The following is a 16,612-nucleotide window of genomic DNA, read 5'->3' as shown; positions in this document are numbered from 1 at the left end:
CATAAGCGCTATGCAGAATAAGAGCCAAGACGGCATATTGGTTAATGCAGCCGTTGGCAACTGATGCCCTCCACAAGTTGTTGGAGTATAGCTCCCATCAGTTCTGACTGGGGCTGATGGGAGTTGTAGTCCAACAACCTCTGGAAGGCGCCAAGTTGGCAAAGGTTGGGTTAATGGTATAAGTTTCCTCTATCTTCCAGCCAGACAAGCAAGAGGCAATGTCAGAGTTCAAGGTCACATGCCAGCCAGGGGGAAAAAGGAGGACCGATGAGGGGGTGGAGCTGAGTATATCATACAGCCTGATTCCTGAGAGCCAGAGAAAGATGCGCCTGGGGGCCACATTTGACATGCAGGCCTAAGATTCCCCACCTCTGGATTAATACAAAGTGCTGGTGCTGACCTTTAAAGCCCTAAACGGCCTCGGCCCTGTATACCTGAAGGAGCGTCTCCACCCCCATCACTCAGCCCAGACACTGAGGTCCAGCGCCGAGGGCCTTCTGGCGGTTCCCTCATTGCGAGAAGTGAGGTTACAGGGAACCAGGCAGAGGGCCTTCTCGGTAGTGGCACCTGCCCCCTAGAACGCTCTTCCATCATAAGTCAAGGAAATAAACAAATACATGACTTTCTGAAGACATTTGAAGGCAGCCCTGTACAGTGGTACCTTGGTTTACGAACTTAATCTGTTCCGGAAGTCCGTTCTTAAACCAAAGCGTTCTTAAAACAAGGTGTGCTTTCCCATAGCAGCGGAGGACTCAATTTACAAATGGAACACACTCAACAGGAAGCGGAACATGTTCTGCTTCCAAGGCAAAGTTCACAAACCAAAACACCTACTTCCGGGTTTGCAGCATTCTTAATCCACGTTTTTCATAAACTAAGCTGTTCTTAAACCAAGGTACCACTGTATCCGGAAGTTTTTTATGTCTGATGTTTTGTTGTGTTCTTTTATACTCTGTTGGAAGCCACCCAGGGTGGCTGGGGCAATCCAGTCAGACAGGCAGGGTACAAGTAATAAATTTGGAGAGTATAAATACCCTCCAAAATTTTCCAGTGAAAATTGGGATGCCCTGTTCCATAATAATAACAATTTTATTATTTATACTTTGCTCATCTGAATGGGTTGCCTCAGCCCCTCTGGGCAGCTTCCAACATATATAAAAACATAATAAAACATTGAACGTTAAAAAACTTCCCTATACAGGGCTGCCTTCAGATGTCTTTTAAAGGTTGTATAGTTACTTATCTCCTTGACTCAGAGATCACATAACTGCACACCGTCCAACATTTCTCCAATGAGAATTGGGACATTCTGGGATCAAATCAGAAACCGGGATGGATTCTGTAAATCCGGGATCTTCCCTGGAGAATAGGGACACTTGGGGGGGGTGTCTGCATTATTGTTATGATAACAAATGGAAGCCTCAAACCGGAACCACAGAAACCCCTTGCATGGCAGATGTGCCCAGAGGATGGGAGACTCTTGCCAGGTACGAGCTCCCTGCCCCACGGCCCCTGCAATTACCTTCTGCCTCTGTTTGTGCATCATGGCCTCGAGGGTGTCCAGCTGCACCTGCTTCTGCTGCCGCTCCTTCTGCAGGCGCTCCAGCCGCTGCTCCACCTCGGCGATGGCCCGCAAGGCCCGGGACGGCAGCCCCACCTTCCATTCCTCGCCTGGCCAGCTCATGGTACTTCTCTGGAGGTGCTCCTGTCAGGGCCCGGCTCATGAAAGGCTTCCGTTTCTCCCCCCAACCAGGTCTCTCTCTGGCCTCCCAAGGACAGATTGGTGGGATTAAAAAGCCAGCCAGGGCTTACAGCGGCGTCATGCAGAGGAGCTGCCAGGATACTTTCCTGTGCAGCCGGCCGGGCAGGAACAGGTCAGCCTCTCCACCTAAGGCTGGAGGGCATGGCAAAGACCCCCAGTTTTGAAAAGCAGCCGCCAAATCTCAGGGCTTCCACTAATCGCCACCTTCTTGGGATCTCTAGGGAAAGGAGTTTTTAAACTGGTCTCAGGGTGGGGGGATTAAGAGCACACAGTCGGGCGATTTTGATTTTCCCACTGGGCCAGACCTCAGCCTTCCCCGGCAGTCTAAAAATTTAATCCTGATTTTTCCAGCTTGCCCTGCTTAACATTCTCATGCAATCTTCCTTTTCTCCTCCCTTCTAGGAGCGTGCAAAAATGAGGAAGATCAAGGCGGGCATCAAATGCTCTTTAAAAAAAACAACACACACACACACAGAGGGGAATCAGCAGAGTGGGGCATTAAACCTCCACTCAAAAGAGAGAAATTATTGTGCAAAGAATTAGGGCTACTAAACTCCCCCTCCTGCTTCAATAGGCTTCATCCATGAGCTCCCAAGCTCCGCCTCCTGCACATTAGGGGTGGAGTTTCAAGCCCTACAGAGGCCTTCAGTCAGAAGCAGAGTTTAAGCAGCCCATGTATTACTTTACAGTGGCTTTGCCTCTGTACGATTTAGGTGTGGATTGCAGTGGAGGTTGTGGTCATTCGAGTGAACTCCTTCCTAACACCTTCCTAACTTTTTACAACCAGTCTTCTTCAGGCTGGCCCTGTTTGCCAGCTTCCTCCTTAGTCTCAGTGTCGCCCCTTGTGGAACTCAGCAGGGAGAACGGGGACAAAACTAGCATTAGTTGGTTCTGCTTGTCATTGGCTCTGGCTCCACCTAGTGGCAGGCCTTCCGCCCTACCCACCCTGCCAGCCACCATTGGCAAACTGTGCCTTCTGGATGCCATTACGGTGTGTGTCGAGTGAAGGGTGTATTCCAAAAGCAGTGAACAGGGGCTGTAGCTCCGCTCTCTCTACTTAAGTCCAAACCGGAAGAGGAAAAAGCAGCCAGTGACATGGGGGCCAAGGAGTGCTCCTGGCAGTTTTTGCTTTCATTGGAAGCACAGGCTCTTTCGCCAAAGATTTAAAACGAGGAGACCTCTTCTACTGGCACACAAGGCTAGCTGCAGAAAGCAGGTCTGAAAACACTCCATGTATCAGCTAGTGGGGAGAGGAGTTCAATTCTGCTCAGTTCAGGTGCCCACCTGGCATGCCTGAACCCTGCAGGAAGCAGGATTGAACCCCCATGTATCGGCTCACACATGCAGAGTCCAATTATGCTCAGGTACGCCAGCCAGTGTTCCCCTCCACAACCAGTTTAAAGGTTTCCTCCCTCTCACCATGTTTAGGGGGGGGGAGATAAATCTTCCACTTATCCACAATGGACAGCAAAAACCCATACTTTCCAATGGAAAGCCAGAATGCCTGTGCACATTTTATTTTGGGGTTGGGGTTTGTGTGTGAGAGAATGACCTGGATACTTTACAGATCCAACATTTACCAAAAAGAAAAGAAATATTTTGTCACGTTTTTTAATCTGGTTTTACCTTGTTGTTGACTTTAATAGGTGTTTGAATGTTTCAAATACTTGTCTTTTACCGATAATTTTATTTATTCTTTCTGCAAACCCACCCTGAGGTTTTGTTACAATCAAATAGTATATCAATGTTGTAAAATAAACGGATTCACCTGTTCCATGGCACTTATTTTGCTATGTTTTTATGCGTAAGAATGCTTGGAAAAAGTAATTTTGTTCAAAGGAATGGGGGGGGGGGAATGTAGCCCTCAAGACGGGGCTCTGATACCCATTAATCCCCAACCCGCCTGGACAGCAACATTTGAAAAGCCAGAGAGAGGTTCCCCCATTTCCGCCGCAGCACAACTACAGAAAACCACACGCAATGTCGCTAACACAAAGTGGACTTTATTGTTAAGTGGGGGGAATGGAATAGCACCAAAACTGCAGCATGTCTAGCAAATAACAAAAGGCTACTCCAAAACACTGCCGCTACCAGCTCATGGGAAGGGGGGGGGAGAGGAGGAAACCCCCAGCCCCGCCCCGCAGACACATTTGACCAGAATTCGTTTAAATAATGACATCACAGATAAAACTGAGCCCGCCCCTCTCCTCAATCCGAGTAAATTAAAGTGCCAAGAGTTCTCCGTATACTACCGGTTAAGTACCCGGGGTGGGCGTGGGGGCAGAGGGGGGGCTGGGGAAGGAGGGGGAGAGCTTAAGCATCAGGACCGAGATGCCAGCAACAAGAGCCAACCCAGCCCCCACCTCCACCCAAATGGCTAAAAGAAATAAAGCTGGGTTTTCCTACAGTCTGGGGAATGGGGTGTTGGTGCTTATAATACCGTGTGTGCCCGATCCCTGCTCCTTCATAGAAACCTGTCCTACATCAGTAGTGATTCCTGGGTCTTTGCATCAGTGCCCCACAAACCCGCCTCCCCCCCCCCGCTCCCCTCAGTTCTGCGGAGTGGAATAGAGGCTGTGGTGGTGGCTGCCGGACACCGTGGCCTGCGAGAACAAAAGGGGGGCCGTGGGAGGGGGCCCCCCAAACCAGTCCTGCTCCCCGCTGCGGTTGATCGAGCCGTACCAGCTCCCGACGCTGCCCAGGCGTCCCGTCAGGCTGGAAGGAAGCGGGTGGGGTGGGAAAGGAGAGGCAATTTGGGTGGGTGGGTGGGGGAGTTAATGTGGGTGATAGGAAGCAAAAGGAAAGAAAGGAATTAGATCAGTGGTTTCTAACCCACTGCCCCCTTGTTTCCATAACCCACCCACCCCCCACCTCTATAAAAAGTGTAATTCAGAATAGTAGTTTGTACGGCCCACTCAGGAAGATCAACACGATAAAATTCAAAACGGTCGCTATTAATGGCACATTTATTCAAAATCCAATTAAAACTACTTAAGTTTAATTACGGATGAACTTGATCCAGTGGTACCTGCTTTTCAGAGTCTGAAATCATTTACCCCTCACCCCTCACCCCCAGTCTAGGGGTGGCACGACCCACGTTGGGAACCCCTGAATTAGGTAAGAGATGGGGCTCAGTAGTGATGCTGAAGCACTCGGGAAGATAGACAACTTTTCTATTCCACCAGGCCTAGGCAGGCAACTTAGGAATATATCCTTCCACAATGGTTAATTGACGTTTAACCTTTCTGTATTGCTTTTATTGTACGGCTTTAAGTTTTATTGCTGTAAGCTGCTTATGACACAGCAGTATAGTAAAGTGCTTTTGTAAGTAAAACGACTGTTGGTATGCTGTGCCAGCTTCATCGATGGAGCTTTTACAACTTCCAGGCATGGAAATGATTTCCATTCCACCTCTGAGGGGGGGAGAGCCAGTGCAAGGATGGCAGTGGGGTTGTCAGCCAGGGACCGCACACCTGCCCCAGTCTAGTGCTAGCGGGTCAGGGATGGGAATCTGGGGCCCCAGGAGGACTCTTCTCAGGAGTTTGTGAAATGAAGAGCCAGGGGGAAGGGCCAACAGGAAAGCAGTTTCCCCTCTGTCACCACCAGGACATAAGACACCCCAAGTGCACGGGCCATTGAGCTGACTCCTCCTGGGTCAGAGACTAGCTGGATGAGGAGGACAGGTGAGCACTGGCAGCCCAAGAGGACATGGAAGAAGAAGACTTAGACTCCAGATCGTGGTGGTGGGACACTGGGGAGCAGTCTGGGGAAGGGACGAGCTGGGAGGTGCTAGAAGCAGGGGGCTTGAGGGGGTCAGAAGAAGAAGGGCCTTCCGGGACAGGGTTGGAGGCTGGGAGTCGCAGTGTGAGCGCAGACTCAGGGAGAGAGGAGTTGGACGTTGCCCCTGCTTTCCAGCAGTAGGGCAGTCCCAGTACTGCTGGGTCTCCTCCCCTGCTAACACCGGACACAGCCTCTGTCTGCTTCGGAGGGATCCAGAGTGAGAGGCTAGAGGGGAAGGGCGGGTCCAGCGGTCAGTTTCAGCAACGTGTCCAGCTGGATTAAGACACAGCCAGCTGTGTTGTTACTTTCTGTGAATGAAAGCTAACTGCATTCCTTGTCTCATATTCTTTCCTGCTCTGTGGATGGCCTGGGCTGGCCTAACAACCCCTTGACATCGTGTGAGTGAACAGATGGGAGAGTATCTGCTTGGCATGCAGAAGGTCCCAGGTAGGTCTGGGAACATCCCCTCTGGGAAACCCCGGAGAGCCGCTGCCAGTCAGCGCAGGCAATACTGACCATTGGCTAGACGCCGTATAAAGGCAGCTCCCTATGCTCCTGAATCAGGAGGCTGGGACCATTGCGGCCTCGGGGAAGAAGAGAAATTACCTGCTCGTCAGTCCTTCACTGTCGCGCTGCCCGGGATGGTCGAAGAAGTAGGATCGGGAGACCCCCAGCTGCCGGTTGAAGACACGGCTAGCACTCTGTGGGGAGGAAGGCACCATTACTGGGGGCGCTGCTCCTGCAATCTGCCTTTCCCTGCAGGATGTCTGGTGCCCTGTTTTTTTGGCAGGAGCCCTTGCCAGTGGATTGCGCCCATGGGATTCAAGCTCTTAGCCTTGGGAGACGCCACTGGAGGAGAACGCAGCACCCACAGAAATAGCTGCACCCAGAACACTGCGAAGCTCCATCCCTCCCGGTGGTGCCCCAGAGCTACAAAGCTCCCTTCCAAAAGACTTTCGCCAGCTGTCCTCATTCTGGTGCCCTGCAAATGTTGCCGAACGCTCTCCCTCCGGAGGTTACGGACTCTCCTTCCTTGGAGGTTATTCAGCAGAGGTTGGGTAGCCATCTGTCATGGATGCTTTAGCTAAGAGTCCTGCATTGCAGCAGGGGGTTGGACTAGATGACCCTTGGGGGTCTCTTCCAACTCTACAGTTCTATGATTCTATGACTTTCAATTCACCCCAGCCAGCATGGCCCATGGGCAGGGATGTTGGGAACTATAGGGGGGGGGGATGAAGCTAGCTCCGGCTGATTTGCACCTTGTCCCTACGATACAGGTGTTTTAAGCAGACCTTGCGGAGTTTCATTTTTGCTGCTGCCTTCAGCTAGATAGGAAGTGGTCTGGCTCAGAGCTGCTGAAGTGCCTGCTGTATCTATGGTTACCTTTCTGCCACCTCTTTCTTGGAAATGGCGCTTGGGGAAGGCATGCCTTTAGAAAGCAGTTTAAAAAACACTAATGAACAAATCTAGAATTCCTTCTGCTTTGCAACATAAAGACAAGAACCGGAATTTGTCGCGGCGCTTTTCTTTTCTTTACGCCTCTGCTTGTGGCCCTCGGAAGGCTGCCCAGAAGGGAATGTGGCCCGTGGAAAACGTCCCCACCCCACCCCTGCTGCACTGTGTGATGCTCTCATAATGGCAACAGCCCCCTGCCTCCCCCTACGCTTCGGGTCTCTCCTTCCACTGCCTTTTTGCGGTTCTGCTCCTCTCCCAACCAACCGCTTCAACTCACCATATCCTGAGCTGGCCGGTGCACCCGGAAGAAGCCGACTAGCAGAGTCGTGGGCAGCAGCTCCCAGATGAAGAGAATGAGGCCGAAGATGACGTAACCTTGGTCTCCCAGGTCCGTGATCAGATCTGCCTGGAAGGGGAGGAAGAAGGGAGACACCTGAGCAGATGGTTCTCCACTGGGGTGGGAGACAGAGAGCCCAATAGCTGGTCCAGCCAGAGCCAGTGACAGGCAGAACTTCCCCCTGACTGGCTGTAAGTTGGATGGCAGGGAGGTAGGGGCTGGACAAAGGCAGGGTGAGGCAGTAAGCCTCCGCCCCCCACTTACCTGGGATTAAGCCCCAGGTCCGAGTGGAAAAAGTTAGGTCTGCGCTGCAATGGCTGCATCCAACACAGAGTCGACCCGCGGAATTTAACGGAGCCCAGTCCGTTGTTTCGTTCCGTTGCGGCGGGTCTCCTCCCAGGTAGGAAGGGCGGCCCTTAAGGAATCCGAACTTAGCCCGTCCTGCTCACCTGGTCAGATACGTTGTACCAGTCGTAATCGAAGGAGTCGAGGCGGGTGCGGGAGGACAGAGCCAGGGCCGCCAGGTTGTAGCAAGCTCGGCTGGCATAGAGCAGGACGATGATGCCCCCCATGGCGGCCGTTTGGCACAGCGAGGTGCCCTGTCACAGAAAAGGGGCAGACAGGAAAGAGAGACCGGTCAGCGGGTCGCAGCAAACTCAAATCAAGAGAGCATGGCTTGCTGCGCCTTGAAACTGGCTGTAGGACCCCGGTGGCCCGCCAGATATTTATCGGACCAAAATTCCTATCGTCCCTGACTGCTGAACAGGAAGCTGGCGGCTGATGGGAGCTTGAGTCCAGTTGGATAGCGTTGAACTACTGCTCCCATCATCCCTGGCCGCAGGTGGGCGAGGCCTTCATGGCGACAGCTCCGCGGCTATCAGGGAGGAGGGTCTTGGGGAAGAAGAGTGTCATCACCTTGAGGAAGAGGGGAACATTCCCTTAGAAAGGATCCGTAATTTGGGGGACGAACACCTATCCTCTTTTGCTAAGGGTACTTCTCTGGGGACCGGGGGCACTGTGGTAGCGGCCGATCCAATCATTACAAATATTGATAGCAGGGTGTGTGCGACGGGCATGCAGATCCCAGGGCAGACAGGCTGCCTGGCACAAAGGTTGCGGATGTTGCCCGCCACCCAAATAACCTGAGGAGTCGTCAGGGGTTGTGGAGTGTGCTGCCACCGACACTATGGGGGAAATGTAAACCACGAGGTCCTGGAAACCAAATTTAGGTTGAACCCTGCCGTGTGGGAATCCCTTGCAGACGAGCGCAGTGCCTGGAGTCAGGTCATGCATCTGTAGCAGTGAACAGAGGTGGAATGACCGCCGGGAGGAGAGCAGACAGAAGAAACGCCCTGGTAAATCTGCAGCAGCACAACCGGACACCTTCATCTGCCCCAGCTGCAACAAAACATGTCTCTCCCCTATCTATCTCTACAGCTATAACTTTCCAGCAGTTTGACTTCACCTCCTCCATGTTCTTCCGAGACAGAAGGATGCCAGCAACAATGTAAAGTGCTAAAAGCCAGGACCTACAAGGCAGCTTTCTCCGACATGCTACCAGTTCCAGGGCCAGCTCGGCAGGTGAAACGCTTCGGTCTCGGTGGCAGGGATGAGATGCCACTGCAGCAATGTCAAACCCCAGCTCCCAACCCTACCATTGAATAGCACAGGGAAAAGAAGACACAGCAGGCTCCAGCTCCCCCCCCCCACGCCCCCTGGCAAATGCTCACCTTGGCTTCCAGGTAGATGCGGGTGGAAGGAGAACCCCGGGCAACGAGGCAGAGGCAAAGGGCCAGAGAGACAGCCCCCAGCACAAACAGCGAGTCGCTGATGAGGACCCGCGCCAGGACCACGGCCCAGGGCTCGGCGCGGCGCCCCCGCACCAGCACAGCGCACACCACGTTCACTGCCAGGAAGAGGAGGCTGGCACCCAGGCACGCCCCTCGCACTGCCAACCTGGGAGAAAGAAAGCGGGGAGGCAGAGTTAGCGCGGCTGCTGGCCCCCGTGGCGATGCTCTGCATCCATTGTCAGAGGCAGACTGCCCCAAAAATGCCAGGTGCTTGGAATGGCAAGCAGGGAGAGAGCTAGTGTGCTCTTCTAATGTGCAGCGAGAGCCCCCTGGCATTGGGAAAGGTTCCGATTTTGAGCCGTTCTCCAGTTGCAGCTCTGTAGCTTTCCGGTTGTGACAGCTCCTTACACCCATGCTAAACGGCAGTTAGTGTTGGTTTATTAAATTAAGGTGAACTGTGATTTATGAACCACAGTTAAGCCACAGGGCCAGGTTCAGCCAACCAGCTTTTAGCAAGGGTTAGCATGGTTTATAAACCATAGCTTAGTGCTGCTTGCGAGCCAGGCCACTGAGAAAGAGAAAGTGGAAGAGCACAGAAGAGAGAGGCCTGCTGGAACAGACCCAGGGGCCCTCTAGTCCAGTTGGTCGTTCAGCTGTGTCCAGTCAGATGCAGCCAGCAAGCCTACAAGTCAAAGGCACGAAGCATTTGGTGGTCCGAGATAGATTGCCCCTGAACATGGAGGCTCCATTGGGAGGCCTGTCCTCCCTAAATTTTCCAAACCCCTGAAAGCTATCTAATGGCAGTGTGCGGGAGTGAGCGAATCACAGCTGTGAATCTCAGGTAAGCTCCTCCCCATACTTCAGGGGTGGGGAACCTTTCTCAGACAGAGGGCCAGGCTACCTTCTGGCCAACCTTCCAGGGCCACATGCCAGCAGTGGGTGGATCCAGAGGCTAAGGTAGGCAGAGCAAGGGTTAATTTTACCCGTGCACCATAGATTAGTTTTACATGCACACTCACAAATTCCTCTTCATCCAGGCAACAAGAGGCATGATCAGAGTTCAAGGACCTGCTTCCAGCCAAGGCAAACAACTCAGTTTTGAAATTTCACCCTGTCTTCTACTTTTGTATTGCAAGCTATAGCTAGGGTGCTGCTGGGGGAGTGTATTTTTAATTTCCTATAATGTTGTGATTTTGCCTTTTAAACTTGCAATCCTGCATTCTCCATTTATTTGCCAGCTATTTTATGTGAAGAGCCACATTGGTTTTTTTTAATTTTTAATTTTTATTTTAAATGGAAAATGCAACTGGTTGTTTTTTTTAAAAAAAATACTAGAATACTTTATCTTTTTTCTTCCCTGACACTTGAGGAGGATATATGGCAAGGTGGAAGAACGCAAGATGTTATGATTTTACACACAAATACACATCTACTCACAGGCCTTTGGTCAGTTCAGGGCGGTATTTTGCTTTGGCCTTGAAAACCACCTGGAGGGGAAGGGAAGAAAGGGGCAGGGATTAGCAATTACAGAAAACAAGCAGGACCTGCAACAAACAACCATAGCATAACTTCGCCTGCTAATAAGATAGTCAGGTAGAAGAGCTGAAAAGAATGCCAATATATTTCACATCTGGCACCCCATGTGGCCTTTTGATTTCTGATGGCACATGGGTAGACCAGGCTAAAAAGCTCCAGACAAAAGTGTTCATGGCCCTCTAGCGGCTAAGGTGGCTCATTGGAAGTAATGGATTTAGCATTAACTCCGGAAGCGTATTCACGATTCTGTCCAAACTAAGTTTCCTGGTGTGTATATTTTGCTCTTGTGCTCTGAAGAGACTGTGACTGGTCACCAAGCGAGCTGCAGGGCTGCACAAGGATTAGACCCCAAGTCTCTCAGGTCCTAGCCCAGTCCTTTAACCACTACACTGTTGCCTGAAAAGGCAACAACTAGATTTGTGCAGCAAGTTGAAATTTCAGACCCCACAAAGCTGGTGGACATTCCCATTCAAATGGTATATGTGCACTGCATCATGTGATCAGTTATGCAGGGCGGGGCTTACTTGGGCCCCCACAATATTTTATTCAAGTTGGCACCCCTGTGTGACACCATCACAAGCAGTGATGTAAGTAATGGTACAGAGCCTTCTTGGTGGTGGTGCCAAGGCTTTTGGGTCTTCTTTCCTCTCTGTGAAAATTCACCTGGTTGCCTCCCTGTTCTATGCACTTTGTGAATAAGTACTTCCTTTAAAAACAGAAACCGGGGCAGAGGTCGGTGGGGAAGAGCCATAACTCAGTGGCAGCAGTTACAGGTAGGTAGCCGTGTTGGTCTGAGTCGAAGCAAAATAAAAAAATTCCTTCAGTAGCACCTTAAAGACCAACTAAGTTTTTATTTTGGTATGAGCTTTCGTGTGCATGCACACTTTGTCAGATACACTGAAACAAAATCCACCAAACCCTTATGTATATTCAGAGGGTGGGGGGTGGGGGTGATGGGAATGGGTGATGGGCTGATGGGAGTGGTAAACCTGTGGCAGCAGGTAAATCAGTGGCAGTGGTAAATCAGTGGCAGCAGAACAACTGCTTTGCATGCTGGATCTCTCAGTTCAATCCCCAGTCTGAAACCCAGGAGAGTTGCTGCCAGTCCGTGCAGACACTGCTGAATTAGATGGACCCGTGGTCTTGCTCTGTTTAAGGCCGCTTCCGTTGGTTTATCCTGAATCTCCCAGCATTCAGCTTCATTAGATGATTCTAGGACAGTGGTACCTCGGTTACGAACCTAATTTGTTCTGGAAGTCCGTTCTTAACCCGAAATCGTTCTTAACCTGAGGTACCACTTTAGCTAATGGGGCCTCCCGTTGCCGCCACACGATTTCCATTCTCATCCTGGGGCAAAGTTCTCAACCCGAGGTACTACTTCCGGGTTAGCGAAGTGTTTGTAACCCAAACATTTGTAACCCAAGGTACCACTGTAAAATGAGGGGCAGGGAGAAAGCTTCCCTCCAAGCTTGATGACTGTAATTCGCTCTACACGGGGCTGCCCTTGAAGCTGTCCCAGAAACTCCAGCGGGTGCAGAATGCTGCAGCGAGGCTCCTCACGGGGTCCCTGCCATGGGAGCATATTCACCCAGGGCTTTTCCAGCTGCACTGACTCCCGGTGGAGTACAGGGTCAGATTTAAGGTGCTGGTTTTGACCTTTAAAGCCCTTTATGGCCTAGGACCCTCGTACTTAACGGGACCGTCTCTCCCGGTATGCCCCGCGGAGGACCTTAAGGTCCATAAACAGTAATACCTTAGAGGTCCCGGGCCCGAAGGAAATCAGATTAGCCTCAACTAGAACCAGGGCCTTCTCAACACTGGTGGAACGCTCTGTCTCCTGAGACCAGGGCCTTGCGGGACCTGATTTCTTTCCGCAGGGCCTGTAAGACAGAGTTGTTCCACCTGGCATTTGGCCTGGAGGCAACCTGATTCCCTCCCCCATTTTCCCTATCTTTCCCCCTTTTGTATGAGGTTGCATTTTTAATTTTTAATTTAATTTGGATGCATTTAGTCTTGTGTTGAGTTGTATTTTAACCAGTTGTTTTTATATTTGGTGCTAGCCGCTCTGAACTCTGCTTTGGCTGGGGAGGGCAGTGTATAAATAAAAAAATATTATTATTATTATTATTATTATTATTATTATTCTCTACACTGTATGCAATTTTATACATGTCTATCATGCACCCACCCCCCACTACTTGCTCCCCACCCCCCAAAAAGCCCAAATTGTTGCAACATTTCCTCATTGTTGTTCCAGCCCCCTGATCATTTTGATTGCCCTTTTCTGCAGAGGAATGGTACTTTTGATCCTGAAACTAATTAGTTAAGAGCCATTTCATGACCAGTAGCCATGAGATCGTGAGGACAGGCGAACAAGGCAGAATGACTGGCTGAGAATTCAAGGCAGCAAGTGTGCAAGGATTGAGACCAGAGGGAGGGGACCTGTGGCCCTCCAGGTATTGGCGGACTCCAGCACCCATCTGCACAGGGCCAGCATAGCAAGCAATACAGAGCCCATATTGGGGGGGGAAGAACCAGGCTGAGAACCACATTCCTTGGGGCGGAAGCTTCTGGAGCCGGTGGACACACATGCAAGTGGTGGGCAGGGCCAGAGGTAAAAGTGGGCAGAATAATGGAAATGGCTTTGTACAAGAGGCTACATTCCAGCCATGGGGGGGGGGAGGACAGAGGTTTCTACATCCTCTCCATCCTCTTTCTAGGCAAGCAAGAGGCACTGGAAATTTTCAAGGGTGGGGTGGAAGGTGTGGAAAGAATTCCTGAGGGCCAGGTCCAGAGGCCTGAAGGGCCACTATTTGGCCCTGGCAGCCGAAGTTCACCCACCCTCAAGGCCCCATCCGCTAAACTGGCCCAGCATTCCAAGCTCCCCTCTTTTACCCACAATCCACCTGGGCAAGCAAGCAAGCACCCCCTCAGAAGAGTTACCTGGGCAAAATACAAGTTCATGAGGGTCAAGGTGAAGAACTGCAGGCAGACGGGGCAGCAGTAGAGGAGCCAGAAGAAGAAAGGGCTCAGGTGGTTGGCTTTGAGGGTGTTCTTGAAGTAGAAGGAGAAGAGCGTGGTGCGCAGTGCAGCCCAGAAGAGGCAGAGGAAGAGGAAGACAGTCTGGTAGCTGAACTTCTTGTGGCGATAGAAGAGGACCAGCCAGAGCTGGGCGTAGACCGAAAGGAAAAGCAAGGCATAGAGGCCCGTGTACAGAGCCGTCAGCCCAACCTTGACGGCCGGCGGGAAGGCCGGGGTGAGGCGCGAAGCTGGCACAATCGCGCTGAGGTTGCCAAAGGTCTTTTCCATCTTGAATCCTGGCGAGATGGGCCCCGGTCCGGTTAGCAAAGCGTCATTTCCAGGGGGCAAGCCTCGAGGCAACCGGCACCACTTTCTTAAGACGGAGGAGCTGCCCCCGGGTTCGGTAGTTGGTTACATCCTTCAGGGCTGCTGCGGGAGGCCAGCCCCTCAAGCAGATGAATCAAGGGGTTTTTGCAAGTTCCATGGGAAGCGTGGAAGGGATTGGAAGCAGGAGAGAGAAGGGGGGAAACGACAGCTGGCCCACCCACCCTTCTTTGCTAAGAAGGCATGGAGGCGAGAACCAAATCCAATTCTTATTGTGAATAAAAACAAACGGAAGACTTCTCCTATGCCTGGAAATGAGCTGGGTTACTCTAAGGTTCTGATCCTGTCAAATGTTCAGCAGGAATAACAAGACACCTCCCGAGGGGCTGTCCCCTCCCCAACCTAGGGCTCTTGCATCCCACCCCAGGATCAGGAGGTGAAAGGTGCCTGGGTCGCTTGGCAGGTCCTGCAACGCTTCCTCAACCACCCAGATTTCAGGGCCACATCTGTTCAAAGTGCTCGGACACCAGGGTCCCTTAGTCCTTCGATGTCTGGATCCCTTGATCGCCTCCTTCTCTGGAAATCCCTGGTCACTTGGCTCCGTCCTCAGAGAGCTGGACCCGTTTTGCTTTGCTTTTCCGGAAGCTCAGGTGCCCTTCGCTCCAAATTTCCAGGTTACCTAGAATTCTTCATTCTGCTTTCTCCGCGGTATCGGACACCTGGTTCCCTCGGCTTCTTCGCCTTCTCCAGTTTGAGGCGCCGGATGCCTGCGTCCCTTAACCCTTTTCTTCCCAGGCGCCGGGGTCTCTTGATCCCCTCGCTTCAGTCCCTCGGACGCCTGGGTCCTTTTTGTTTCCCTGACTAAACGTCAATATACCTGGTTCCTTTAAGCCTCCCCTCAGATGGTCGGATGCCTGGGTCCCTGGGCTCCTTCCGGATTCTCGAACAATAAGCAGCTCTTCCTTTCCTTTTGCTGTGTTCTGCCCAAAAAATTGGGATGGGGGGGAGAGGAGACAGAGAGAGAGAGAGACGGTTCCCAGGCCTAAAGCAGCCCCAGCTGCGTTCCTTCCTGGTAGCTTCGAGCTGCGCAAACAGAGTAAGGGCCCGCCCCCTCCCTCTCACCGGCTTGGCGTGACGAAACCTGCGCCCGCTCTAGCACCCTCGTCTCCTTTTACGCAAAGGACGTAAGCGGCTTCGTGAATGGGACAGGCCGCAGAAAGTCACCCGGCTAGAGCGTCTACGCTCTTTCCGGTCGCCATCTTAAGTGTGGGCGAATGAAGCTGACCCTCCTCCCTTACTACTGTACGGACCCAGAGATTTCTGTGCGTTTCCAGGAAATGCTCCCTCCTAACTATTCCCTCCCAGTTCTGTCCTAGTGCCCAGTAAGGGCACCTTCTGCCCATATTCTTCCAATAAATCAGCAGAGGCTATGAAACTCCCAACTACTCCAGTATGTTCCAACGTTTATTGATGACAATATGGGATTGTCCCTGCCTGTATATCACAGAAACCCCCAATGTCAGACTAGCAGCAAAAGTGCTCGCTTGCGGCACAATTCTAGCCATGTCTACTCAGAAGTAAGTCCTACTGAATTCCCAGGTAAGGGAGGAGAGAGATGCAATCTTCCTTGCTTACGTTTGTGTAAGCGTCATTGAACTCGATAATAAATATTGCTTCTGGATAAAGGATTGCACGGTGAAAGGCAATAATTGTAATAACTTTTAAATGAAAAATAAAGATGGCCAAAGCTGAGAGGCAGTGACTGGCCCAAGGTCACCCACTGAGCTTCAGGGCTGAGCAGGAATTTGAACTCTAGACTCCCAGGCACTAGTCCAAGGATCTTGCCACTGTATCTGTTTCTGTACCATCCTGGGACTAAAGGTTGACACACTGGCTGTGGGTTTATTTTCCATTGCACTATTTCAGTTTTGTATTATATTTTGTGTTATCGCAACCAGCCATAATCCCTTTATCAAAGGGCGGGTTCCAAGCCTTCCGAAGAAATAAACAGATAAACACTGGGTGACATCCTTTCACTGTGAAATATGCGAGCTGTGCCATTGATCTGTGTGTTGCGCCACTGAATACTGTATCTGGTATGCAGAATTGAGTTGTGAATTATGATGGCCATTTATTTACGGCTATATAGCACTAAATAAATAATCTGGATATATTTAAAATGGTATTTGTTTAAGGAAGGAAAGAAGACCCAGAAATTGGCTCCATTGAGAGTGATATTTGCATAGGTACATTTGAATTGAATGTAAACTCACAGTGCCATTTAGCCCTACTACAGGCATCCCCAAACTGCGGCCCTCCAGATGTTGTGGCCTACAACTCCCATGATCCCTAGCTAACAGGACCAGTGGTCGGGGGAGATGGGAATTGTAGTCCAAAACATCTGGAGGGCCGAATTTTGGGGATGCCTGCCCTACTATAACAATTGAGAAAGAATTCTTTCCCCCTTTTTTTGCAGGTACGTCTGCGATTTACATAAGCATTTTTGAGAATTTACCTTATCAAATGAGCGTGGAAAGAGGAGGGAGGGGGTAGAAAAGGGTGTGGGAGGAGCCGAAGGTAGCAGGAGGAGGGGCGTTCTTATCTCTC

The 16,612-nt window shown here is 51.3% G+C and overlaps 1 protein-coding gene across 1 annotated transcript; it reads right to left on the bottom strand.

Moving 5' to 3' along the window:
- Window positions 1–3,743: 3,743 nt before the first annotated feature.
- Window positions 3,744–15,207, bottom strand: GPR137 (G protein-coupled receptor 137). The gene is made up of 7 exons (XM_035099094.3): window positions 13,604–15,207; window positions 10,562–10,611; window positions 9,065–9,290; window positions 7,784–7,933; window positions 7,275–7,403; window positions 6,149–6,243; window positions 3,744–4,477 (listed from the first exon to the last, which is right to left on the bottom strand). Exons 1-7 carry the CDS (start codon window positions 13,967–13,969, stop codon window positions 4,312–4,314), a joined length of 1,182 nt encoding a protein of 393 aa, XP_034954985.3. The 5' UTR covers window positions 13,970–15,207; the 3' UTR covers window positions 3,744–4,311.
- Between the last annotated feature and the right edge of the window lie 1,405 nt (window positions 15,208–16,612).

The sequence above is a fragment of the Zootoca vivipara genome, chromosome 16 (assembly GCF_965207765.1).
Source record: "Zootoca vivipara chromosome 16, rZooViv2.hap1.1, whole genome shotgun sequence".
In the NCBI taxonomy this organism is placed as follows: Eukaryota; Metazoa; Chordata; class Lepidosauria; order Squamata; family Lacertidae; genus Zootoca; species Zootoca vivipara.
This window is presented reverse-complemented; position numbering and strand designations above follow the sequence as displayed.